Raw genomic sequence first — 12,972 nt, 5'->3', positions numbered from 1 at the left:
CTTATATCCTCTGAGAAACACCTGTTACTGGTTTCTCATGCTGATGTTGCAAACAATAAAATGTATATTGTTTGATTGCCAAGATCTGAAGAAAGTTAGATTGAATCAATCATTTAAGCTTAATGAAAAGTTGAATCTATTTGCTTATATTTTGGGAAGTTGTCACTCATTGTCAGTTCCTTCAGTTTCACTCTCGAGTAAGGGTAGAGGTTATGTATTGGAATTAGATTATTATATCACTAGTACTGAGTCTTTCATACTGTTCATGTAGATCAAATCATTATACAGTGCATTTAGGTAAAACGGACAAAGCAATAGAAGAATGCAGAATAAAGTAACGGACAAAATTTAAATTTAAAAGTGTAGAATGATTATAATAGAAGTAATAAGTGGATCTGAAGATTGAGGTAGAGTTAGCTAAACATCTGTTTTACCTTGTACATAGCAAACAAGAATTTGTGGTTCTTCAAAATAGGATCCTATTTGATCTTATTGAATGGTGGATTAGGCTTGGAAGCCTGATGGGCATTCTGCTTATAATTTACATGTGATTGTGGTCAGATATTGGTTAAGTATGTTGAAGTTGCTTTAGTAATTTATTGTAAGATCACGACCAAGATCTTACATTTAATTAAAGCACATTAACCATTCCAGTTTTTTTTAAAAGTTAATTTATTAAGGAAAACTTATATTCTGGATATTGTTTCCTGAATTTCACTCCCAGTCATATGATATTCAATTGTATTAGTAGCAGTATATGCATCATTCTTAATTGAGAGTAGTAGTTAATACATAGCGATTGCAGTGAGAATTTCTTCGCACGTATCCAATACTTTCCTGAAATCTTTCATTGTACTTAACAAACATAGAAGAGTACAGTATGGAAGCAGGTGATTTGGCCCACAATGTCTGCTTCATCTTAAGCTAATGATGCCTATTTAAACTAACTTCATCTTTCTGCATGCAGTCTATATTTCTCTACCCCCCTGCTCCTCTAAATATCTCTTAAATGTTGCTATTATATCTGTCCCCACCACCCCACCTCCTCTGGCAGCACATTCATGGTGGCTCTGTGTAAACTGAATTCAAAGATTTTTAATCCAGGCAGCATCCTGGTGAACTTCTTTTGCATCCTCTCTAAAGCCTCATACTTTTCATATAATGCAGATACTACTCCAAACATAGCCTAACCAAATTTTTATGCAGCTGCAACATGACTTGAAAATTGTTATGCTCAGTGCACTGACTGAGAAAGTCAAATATGCTGTAAGCCACCTTTACCACCCTGAGTTGCTACTTTCAAGGACTTGGACCCCAAGTTTTCTCTATATATAAAAGTTGCTGGTGAACACAGCAGGCCAGGCAGCATCTCTAGGAAGAGGTACAGTCGACGTTTCGGGCCGAGACCCTTCGTCAGGACTAACTGAAAGAAGAGCTAGTAAGAGATAAAGCCGACTGGAGTGAGTTGACGGCAAAGACACGTTCCAAGAAAGGATATATGGCTGTGATAGCAAGTTTCAAATCTCTTACTGGCTCTTCTTTCAGTTAGTCCTGACGAAGGGTCTCGGCCCAAAATGTCGAGTGTACCTCTTCCTAGAGATGCTGCCTGGCCTGCTGCATTCACCAGCAACTTTTATGTGTGTTGCTTGAAATTACAGCATCTGCAGATTTCCTGGTGTTTGCGTTTTTAAATTCTCTACTGCGAAGCTTCTTCCGGTGATACCTACATTGAAGTTTAAATCTTCTCTTCGACGGGAGTTCAATGAAACCTTCTCTCACTGCTCCGCATCTATAATTTCTTTGGTGCTTCAACTTTTCGACCTCATTTTGACTGAGACTCGCTATCACAGCCATATATCCTTTCTTGGAACGTGCCTCTGCCGCCAACTTACTCCAGTTGGCTTTAGGATTCGTTTTCGAGCCTCTCAATTTGGACCTTCTGATGCCTCTCATATCCCTTTTGCCAATCAACTGTCCAGCTCTTGGCTCCATCCCTCCCCCTCCTGTCTTCTCCTATCATTTCAGATCTCCCCCTCCCCCCCCCCCTTTCAAATCTCTTACTAGCTCTTCTTTCAGTTAGTCCAGACAAAGGGTCTCGGCCGGAAACGTCGACTCTACCTCTTCCTAGAGATGCTGCCTGGCCTGCTGCGTTCACCAGCAACTTTTAAGTGTGTTGCTTGAAATTCCAGCATCTGCAGATTTCCTTGTGTTTGCGTTTCTCTATACAGGTTTCCCCCGCCATCCGAAGGTAGAGCGTTCCAATGAAACGGTTCGTAAACCGAAATGTCGTAAAGTGAAGAAGCAATTACCATTTATTAATATGGGAAAAATTTTTGAGCGTTTCCAGACCCAGAAAATAACCTACCAAATCATGCCAAATAACACATAAAACCTAAAATAACAGTAACATATAGTAAAAGCAGAAATGATATGATAAATACACAGCCTATATAAAGTAGAAATACTTTTTGCAATCTTTGAAGTACTGTCTAGCGTAGCGAAAATCTCACGCATGCGCTCTCGGCAGAAGCATTCTCTCCAGTAACCTTTAAGCTGTGAGGCTGACAAATCATACCAAATAACAAATCATACTAAATAACACAAAAATACACAACCTATATAAAGTAGAAATAATGTATGTACAGTGTAGTTTCACTTACGGGAATCGGGATGGTGTGTTAGGCTGAGTCGTCGGAAATTGGGGTGGTGGGAGGTAGAGGAGACTGGGATGTCATCTCATTGTAGTCTATTTCCAATAGGGCAGCCAGGTCATCTTCTTCTATGTCTACCTGCCTCGATGTCGAAGGTCGAGGTTCGTCGTCTGCTGTGGCTGATGTGCAAGGCTTGAAAAATGACAGTATACTTGACTGCTGAGCCTCGCGCATTTTTAGATCATAGAGTTCTTTGTAAGCACTCAAAACATCCTGCAAACCTGCCCTAAACCTACGTGCCCTTTCAAAATTAAAGTCATACTTTTCTGCAATCATTGCAGCGCTCTCAATCGCAGCGAAAATCTCACGCAACTGCTTCATGTTCAGTCCCTGGACGACTTCATTTTTGCTACTGCGTTCATTTTCGATTGTTATCCTTTCCTCTTGCAATTGCGTCAGCTCTTCATCTGTGAATTCTTGGTCATGGGATGCCAAAACCTCTTCAACATCATCTTCGTCAACTTCCACAAACCCAGCCTCCTTAGGCAAGCTCACTATTGTCATATTTATTGTTGATGGTTCGAAGCCTTTAAAATCGTTCACTGCTTCGGGACATAGTTTCCTCCAAACGCCATTTCTCATCAAGACTGTTAGCCTATCGAGAGCATCTCCAATGTTGGCGATTGCCAGTTTTATATTGTTGTCTTTCCAGACCTCTCGCAAAGATGCTTCGGAGTTGCCCTCTCTGTCAATAGCACTTAAAATAAAACGCATCACATTTTGCGTATAGTAAGCCTTAATTGTGGCTATTAGGCCTTGGTCACACGGCTGCAGCAACGATGTCGTATTCGGCGGTAAGAACGCAACACGAACGTTATTGCCATACTCGGTAATGGCAGGCGGATGAGCAGCACAATTATCGACAATCACAAGACACCTATTATCGAGGTTATTTTCTCTACAGTATTTTTCAACAAAAGGACGAACGTATCTGCTCATGTACTCAGAAAAAAGCACTTGGGTGTTCCAACTGCTTGGATGTGAACGGAAAACAACGGGAAGTGTTTTCTTATCAACGCCTTTAAGTGCCCTCGGATTTTCTGAATGGTACACTAGTAGGCTTAGTAGCGTTAATAATAGGCATTGGGGTAAACTTGTCCTTCGATGCCTTGTGTCCCTTAGCCTGCTTTTCTTCTTTCAAAATAAATGTCTTACTCGGCAATTTTTTCCAATAAATTGCAGTTTTGTCACAGTTAAACACTTGCTTATACAAATAACCACCTTCTGTAATTATTTTCTTCAGTTCTGTTGGGAACCTTTCAGTAGCTTTAGTTATCAGCCGAAGCACTCTCTCCAGTAAACGATAAACTATGAAGCTGCCCTCGCCTCAGAAACCGATCAAACCACCCGTGACTACCTTTAAATTCCACTTTCACAATACTTTCATCACCATCGGCGAGTGCTTTCTGTTTCAGCTTATTAAAAAGACTGACTGATTTCTCCTTAAGTGTCAGATAACTTAAAGGAACACCACCTTTTGTACACCTATCAATCCACTCAAGCAATAGACTTTCCATTTTATCCATTACTGGATGCCGACTAAGAGAGACCACTTTGCAACAAGCAGAACCAACAGTAACATTGGCAGCTTTCAAGATTTTTTCTCTCTGCGTGTAAATAGTGCAAATGGTGGATGCAGGCAAGTTCAACGCGCGGACAATGTCCTTACTTTGTTCACCATGATTGAAATGCTTAATTATGTCTAGTTTTACGCTAAGTGTAACACCCTATGGAGCTCTTTTAGGCTTTTCAGATTCCTTAGAACTCATCTTGCTAACGGATGCACAAAATAAATCGAGATAAAGCGTGTGTTTAAGCAATGGCGGCTAGAATGCAGTTCCGGGGGAGGAGCTTGGCTGCTCGGGGCGCACGCTGCTTTTTTTTTCGCACGCCGCCATTTTTCGCGCGTTGCTTTTTTCGTAACAGTGAAAAAGCCTTCTATTAGCGAAAACAGGGTACTAATGCAGGTCTTTTGTAACAGTGAGGTTTCGTAAAGCGAACGTTCGAAAAGCGGGGGACACCTGTATATCATTTCTCTGAAGGGTCCTGTCATTTAATGTATACTTCTATATTTGACCTGCTTAAGTGCAATACCTTGTGTGTGTCCATTTGCTATTTCTCCATCTTATCCTATTGTATTATTTAGTTTTGAGGTTCTGCCATAAAACACTTCCAAGACTTGTCCTTGAAATATATTTATGTTTTTTCCTCTAAGGATATTGAAGCTGAAATGTTGAATTGCGGGTTTTGGGACCTGAAAGAGAATGAGTTACCATCAGCAGAAAAACGAAAGAAAACAAAAATGATGGATATTGATCAGAGTTCCTCCAATGGACTCAATTCAAATCTAGGCCTGAGTATTCAAGGTGAAGAGGATGTTGAAGTAAAGCTGGAAGAAGAGGCTGGATTTGCAAGTGAACCAGAGGAAGGAGAAATCACAGATTCTGAGAAAAGCAGTTTTATAGATGAAGAGACAGAAGAGTCAAGTGAAAGTGAAGATGATTTTATGAACGAGGGTAAGTGATGTTTTGATCGATAGTGTTGTTTTAAATAATGCTATTTGAATACATATATAAATAATCAGGAGGGAAAAGTTAGTTATACTGAGGCATACTATATTTGTATGGCATTTTAAAATCACTTAGTAATGAAAACTTAGTTTATAATAAGAATTCACAAATGCAGCTTAATACTGCTGTGTCCTGTATTGGATGGAGGCAGTAATCATGACATCTTTTCTCCTGAGTCTAGGATCCTATAATTCAAAGGGATTTCTATGTGCTTTCCCCCTGTCTGAAATTGCATTTAAGCCGAACAAGAGTGGAAGTAGTCAATAATACAATAATTACAATGTAATCATAGGATTGCTATAATAAAAACAGAAAATATAGAAAACTCTCAGGCAGCATCTTTGAAGAGAGAAATATAGTCTATGTTTTAGATCAATGCACTTTCATCAGTTTGCATTAAGTACTTCAGGATATAATATTTGGAAACACTGAAGCAAATATTGCAGGTAGAGAAGCTGTACTTGGCAACAGTGGTAGTAATAGAAAAATGTGAAACAACAATCACTGTCATTAAATGGAAATTCACTTGGAGATAAAAGACAATGTGCCTGTGTATAGGCTACCATCTCTCCATGGCCATCCATATGTTGTTTGGATGTAGTAAGTGTATCTTATCGACCGGAAAGTTCCAGTTTGAGATAGCGCTACATGACAGCTTACTGGTAGTTTGAACGCAAAGGAATTTGATTAAAAGCATTATTCATAATATTTTTTTGAAGTTAATTGTGGTAAACTATCACTGCATCAACAAAGAGGTGAGCAAAGGCAAAACAAATTCGTGAGATGTGCCCTGCTGGTGCGCTGCAAAATTGATGCACTTGTAGTTGGAGCTGTGCTGGCCGGAGTGAAGAAGATGGGATAGACAAGTTTCGATGGCTGGCCAGGATACAAGGGTGGATTGTTCTCAGCACCAAGCCAATTTGGAGAGGTGGAGAATGGCTTCTTCACTAGCGAATCCAGGTCCAAAGTGAATCACTGGGTGGCGTGTTCTAGGCCTGGAGCAATTCTCCACAGCGAGGTCTAGGTTCTAATGCGAGGACCAATACACTTTTTGAACAATCTAAATGCCGGCCCAGATAGACTGTTAAGGTAGGGTGTCAGGCGAGGTTGGATCGCTTTGGGCACCACGCTGATTTGCAGTGGTCAAGAATGGCTTCTCTGGTAGCAAAATCCAGGCCTGGAGCAATTCGCATTGGCGGGACCAGGTACCAGTGCAAGGATTGGGCAATTTAAATACCGGCCCAGGTAGTCCGGGCATTCCTCTCTCCGTGACGCTAAGACTATGAGACTGAACCTGGTTTGCTGTGTTTCATGTCTGCAAACTTTGTGCCGATTTGCCCCGCTAGTGTGATGAACTGAATGGCAGGGCTTTGGGTCTGCTTGGGGGATTTGGATCTAAGGACTCAATTTGGTTTGGAATGCTGCTTTTGTTGGTGGCTTCTGCTGTCTACATGATTTGTTTTCTGTTTCTTTTCTCTTTCTCTCTGGGCACTGGGAGTTGGTCTTTTTTTTATTGGGCTCTTTCAGGTTTCTTGCTTTTCCAACTGCCTATAAGCAAGCAAATCTGAAGGTTGTATAATTTATACATTCTTTGATAATAAATACACTTTGAATCTTTGAACGTTGAAGCATCTGAACTCCAGTGATATGATTGGACAGTAACAAGTCTGTGGGCAATACAAAAAACAAAGTTCAGCCCACTGAGAGTCTTGACAACAGATAGCTCTGCTCCTGGTTTTGCTAGCTGCCAAAATTGAGAGTGTGATTTATCATTTTATAAATGTCTGATGTACATGAGATTACAGGCTATTAAAATTCAAACTTTTAAATTTTAAAATATTAAAAGCAATTTTTTATAAAAGGTTAACCAAAATACCAAAAACATTAAAAACTTTAATGCTGTGGAGTGAACTGACAGAACTATCAACAAGACTTGAAATTAACTATTTGCAGTATAAGTAGGTATTTGAATCCATTCCAGTGTTTGAACACGGGTTGTTCTGAAACTCTTGCCCAATTATACCCTTGCCCAAATCACCACTTCCACCACCTTAAGGACAAAGGTAGCAGGGAATGGGAACATTACTGATCTGCCCCACATTCCAATTCTTATGCCAGTTCCTCATAGCCTTGAATTGCCCTCCGTAGTTAGGCATTATCCAGACTTGAAATTAGATTGCAATTCCTTTCTTCTTGCTGTATTTAAATCCTGGAACTCCCCTTTTATTACACTTCTTGGCAGAATCTCCTCCAGAAGGAATAATGTGTTTTTAAGGTGACAGTACACCATCTTTTCAAAGACATTAAGAATGAGCAATATTCTGTTTTCTCAACATTGCCCACACCCTCTAAAGTAAGTTTTTAAAATCTAATCCTGAGAAATGTATTTACATGTAATTCAAGTAATCATCCTTAATTCTGAAACATAAGATAAATTGATGTCCATTGTCACTCGTGATAAAATTTGCAAAACCAAGATGTCAATGCCTCCTCCAATGTCAACATTTTGTGGCTGCAGTATGTACTATTTTCAGAATGTATTGGATTAACTGATAATGATTATTTAGAAAACACTCAAATCTCCTGTGTTATTCAGCACTAAGAAGACCGGGCAACAATTAGTGTAAGTACAGTGATGCATTTTAAGGGGAAACTTAAGATGTACACAACGGAGCAAACAGTAGAGGGATATGAGAAGAGAATTTTGTGGGGATGGTGTTAGGGGTAGGTCGGCAAGAGATACTGCAAGTTGAGTCAGGAAGCTCTTGTGCTATACAAATACCGATTAAATCATTCTATTATGGTTATTATATTATGGATAATTGAGTATGCCTGCAAGAAAATGAATCTCAGGGTTGTATATAGTGACATATGTATTTTGATAATTTACTTTGAACTTCAAAATATTCACAAAGACATTTGGGCTGAATTTTCTGTTTGTAGATATAATTCTCTGTGGTCACTAGAATATAGGACCCTGGTCAGACCCCGCTTGGAGCACTGTGCTCAGTTCTGGTCGCCTCACTATAGCAAGGATGTGGAAACCATAGAAAGGGTGCAGAGGAGATTTACAACAAAGTTGCCTGGATTGGGGATCATGCCTTATGAAAACAGGTTGAGTGAGCTCTGCCTTTTTTCCTTGGAGTGACGGAGGATGAGAGGTGACCTGATAGAGGTGTTTAAGATGATGAGAGGCATTGATCGTGTGGATAGTCAAAGCTTTTTCCCAGGGCTGAAATGGCTAGCACAGTTGTAAGGTGCTTGGAAGTAAGTACAGAGGAGATATCAGGGATAAGTTTTTTTACACAGAGAGTGGTGAGAGCGTGGAATGGGCTGCTGGCAATGGTGGTGGAGGCGGATACAATAGGGTCTTTTAAGGGACTCCTGGACAGGTATATGGAGCTCAGAAAAATAGAGGGCTATGGGTAACTCTAGGTATCATCTCAGGTAAGGACATGTTCGGCACAACTTTGTGAGCCAAAGGACCTGTATTGTGTTGTAGGTTTTCTAAGTTTCTCTAAAATAAAAATATGTTAAAAAGTAGATTGCAGTGCCTATTAAATGACAGAAATGATGGTTTTAAAAAAAGGATAGTGACAAGTAAATGGTCCAGACGTATAAATGAAAGAAGTAAAATCATTAAAAATTAGAAAACTGCAAATGCTGGAAGTCTGAAATCAAACAAAACATGCTGGAAACACTCAGGTCATGTCTGGAATCTGTGTGTAAGAAAAACAATTGAAATCTCAGGACTAAGAACAAGGGAAAATACAAAACAAGTTTATTTGGCCAAAAGGAACATCTCAGATAGAGTGAAGCTGGGCTTACAGTGATAACTTGCTGAAGAAGTAGTCGGGTCAATCCGCAGGCCAACCCGAAAGTTCTTACCATTTCAGTTCGCTATCTCACTTCTACTCTAACCTATCTGTGGCCTTCTGCGCTGTTATTATGAGGCCTATCTGAAACTTGAGAAACTGCAGGTCTCATTTTCTCATTGGGCGTGAATTATTGAATTCATCAACTTCAGGTAATTTGCTTTCTCTTTCTGTCTCAGAAGTAGCTGCCTATCCTCCTATAATATTGTCTCAGCTTTTTCGTCTCTCTGCTTGCGTGGCTAGACCTCTTGACATACCCTACACTTTGCATTTTACAGCTTTTAGATTCCTCAGTTTGTGTTTATCTGTAACTGCCTTCATTTCACACCTTTTAAGTTTCTTTGTGTTAAATAAAAGGAATACCACTGACAATCTGAAGTGAAATGGGAAATATAAGAAATGTTTACTTAGTTAAATTGAGATTGCTCTGGTTCTTTTGGCTATGTCATTTGTTAAATTTCAAAAATAGACTTTATTCATAATAAAAATATATGTACACACACAAAGGAATAAACAGTGCACAAGACTTGTACTGTATATTCATGGTCATTACACTAACTAGTGTAAGTTCTTTTAAAATAAACATAACAGTTACTCTTCCCAAGCTGTAAGGCTGATCAACATCTCCACCTGTCCACACCCCAAACGAGTAGCAGGCACCCGTTAATCCCAGGGGATCATAGGTTTGCACCTCCTGATGGACTGTGTTCTTTCCAGTTCACAAGCCTGAGTGGGAAGATTTGAAGAATCGGCTGTTGTCCATGCAGTAGGTTCCCCCTCTCTACGTCACTGATGTAGCCCAAGGGAAGGGCAAGCACCGATACAGCTTGGCGCTAGTGTCATGGCTAGTGTCATCACAGAGGTTGCCAGAATGAAGTTGTAAACAACATCAGACTGCCTCAGGGACCTTGGCTCTGGATTTACTCCCGAAGACTTCTCAATGATGGGTATGACCACAAGGCAGTGGAGGTTTAAAATAAGAGTTTTCCTTCTCCTAGTGGACTGCTGTCCAAGGCTGACTAGCCCCACCTCCCCCAAAACAACTGGTTTTGAGGCGCCAATGGTCTGCCTTTGCCCCTTTTCTTGTCAGTAGAAACAGTTCCGCTGGATCTAGTAGCTAAGCCACGTGAAGGGCAAGAGCTGGACTTGGTTGTCAGAGGCTGTTTGTGTCGCATGCCATTTGGAACACTTTATAGGTAGTGGGAGCTTATCTCCACTACCACCCCTGGCTATGACACCCTTAGGAACCTCATACCCTGAACCACCACTATTTTATCATTTCCTGTCAGGGTCATCTTATGCAGAGACAATCCTGTGCCTAGCGTCACTTTAATACAGTCATTATGCAAACTATCTTTTGTACTTACATTTATTGCAGTCTTTATTATTATTATGTTCTTTATCTTATTACATTTATTTTGTGCTGCAGCCGATCTGGGCTAACAATTATTTCATTCTCCTTAACACTTGTGTACTGGAAATGATATTAAACAATCTTGAATTTTGATGTGACTTTCATTGTTTTCTCCCTGATGCGAGAACAGAGAACATAAATGACTGAGTGTAGGGTTTGGGGAATGATAAGTTGGGTGGCATGAAAAAAAAAGTAGTGAGTGATTACACCCTATGTATTAGGCCAGCATCAATAACATGGATGAATATCTGGCTGGAGGGAAGTGGTGTAGGAGAGAAAAGTTAAGTTTCCTCAGCCAGTGACTTCTACCACCTTTCAAGCTCAGAATTTAGGAGAAATCCGTCACAGTTATTTCCGGAGCATCTGAAGTGTTCTTGAAGTTCCCACATGTTGCAATAATTGCAGGTTAATAGGTCTGACTTTCCTGATAGTGTTCTAAGAACTTATGGTAGTTCTTCTCTATTCCCTTTTTAGATACACTGACTATTAATTGATACTTTGAATAAACTACCTTACCCTTATTTTGTATTAAGTACAATTTTGTTTTCGCATTGAAGCTATGTAGAAGCTGAAATATTACCAACTTAACTCTATAGAACTTCGAGATACAATGATGACAATCCACAAAATAATAATGAGTATTAATAGCTTGCCATGAAGTACTTTACTTTATGTTAAAAAGAACTTATGGGTGTATATTTCAGTCCAGAGTCCGTTGTAGTTTAATAGTATCCAGTTTATAATGTTATCAGTGGTTCTTCATTCTGTACTAAATAAACAGAAAATACTGGAAACAGTAAGGCCAGAGAATGAATTTGGAATATATATTTATTAGTCACTATTTGTCTCCTATAAATACTTGATGTGCTGGGTATTTCATGCATTTTGCTTTTAGATTTTCATCCTTCACTTTTTTAACTGTAAGTCGCTGAATATTCATAATTTTCATATGAAGGCATAAAGCAATGGCTGAATCTCCTGATAATTTCATAGCTCTGCATGGAACTTGTCTCCTAACTGTCAGAACTCCTGAATGTATGCATAAATCTCCATTGACAGGATTATTTGTTCAAAATCTGAACCACTTGTAGATTTCAGCAGTTTTCCAGCACTTGTCCTCAGTAATCTGTTCCCTTTCCAGTAAGCCCATTTTTTTTGATTGGAGAAGAACAACTGTCGGAGGAGGTTAGGGTAATTGTCATTTAATAGAGTTAAATGTTCATAATATTTCCAGTGATTTTTAATAATTTTAAAAATCGAGTTGTTAAATTTTAATGTTTTGCAATTTTGTGCCAAAGACTTTGAGATTGTCTTAACCATTAGCCATTAGATGTTTTCTCTATAATCATGATTTAAAACCGCATTAGAGGAAATTTGATTAAGAGACCTCACTCCAATTGTGAAGAGACAGAGGGCAAATAAGTGGTACCTACTTTGTTTGGGGTTTAGGCCAGTAATAAGCATGCCTGGTGACTTACAACCAAATATGTGTTTGCACTTTTCCAGAGGAATAACCTGTATATTTTATTCAAATTCCTAATCATTGCTGCTTTCCATCATATAGGTCATCTGTGGCCTCCATGTATCCGAGTGATGGTAGTGCGATCACCAGTCCTGGAACCTGGTACACTGTTCATTATCACTGCAGAAAAGTCAGCAACTATTGGAAGGTACAGGAAAATATTAAATTTTATAAATGAAGTTAATGAGAAGAACATTATTTAACTTGGAATAAGGATTTTAACTAGCATTGTATTGTAAGGTTTTTGCAAAATTTAAGAGAAGGCTACTACTTCCCATTGACTTCACCGTTTCATAATAATTCATACTGTTTTTTCTTTGTAATGTTTTTTTCTTCTTAAAGATTATCAGCATTGATATTAATGACCTTAAGTAATTTGTTTAGAGGAAGTGATCATTCTAAATTTAAAAGCATTTTTAAACATTCTTCCCAGTTCTAATGATCTGAAGCTCATATATTGATTGCCATACACAAAGAAAGCACTAGTAAACAATAGGGTGGTCACAGTCAGAGTTTAGGCTCCAGATAGTAGATGGATGACCACCAGGAGAAGTAAGGTGAACAAGCGGTTAGTGCAGGGTTCTTCTGTGGCCGTTCCCCTCAGCAACAAGTATGCCCCTTTGAATACTCCTGGGGGGGGGGGGGTATTATCAGGGCACAATAGCAGCAGCCAGGCCACTGGCACTGTTGCTGACTCTGAGTCTAAGCAGAGTAGAGTAAAGTCAGTTAGAGCGTAGTGATAGGAGGCTCAATAGTTTGGGGGGTGGACTGGAGCTTCTGTGGCCATGAAAGAGAAACCAAGATGTTGTGTTGCCTCCTAGGTGCAAGGGATCAGGATGTCTCAGAATGGCTGAAAAATATTCTCAAGAGAGAAGGGGAA

General features: G+C 39.5%; 1 protein-coding gene across 3 annotated transcripts in view; it reads left to right on the top strand.

Annotated features, from left to right (window-relative positions):
* Positions 1-12,972, top strand: part of aggf1 (angiogenic factor with G patch and FHA domains 1) — a 79,075-nt gene that overhangs the window by 26,123 nt on the left and 39,980 nt on the right. For all 3 annotated transcript variants that reach the window (XM_072257871.1, XM_072257869.1, XM_072257870.1), the window contains 2 exons: positions 4,927-5,227; positions 12,135-12,240. In XM_072257871.1, coding sequence (XP_072113972.1) covers positions 4,927-5,227; positions 12,135-12,240 — 407 coding nt within the window. The remainder of the gene's footprint in view (positions 1-4,926; positions 5,228-12,134; positions 12,241-12,972) is intronic.

This window comes from Mobula birostris, chromosome 5 (genome assembly GCF_030028105.1).
Source record: "Mobula birostris isolate sMobBir1 chromosome 5, sMobBir1.hap1, whole genome shotgun sequence".
Classification (NCBI taxonomy): domain Eukaryota; kingdom Metazoa; phylum Chordata; class Chondrichthyes; order Myliobatiformes; family Myliobatidae; genus Mobula; species Mobula birostris.
This window is presented reverse-complemented; position numbering and strand designations above follow the sequence as displayed.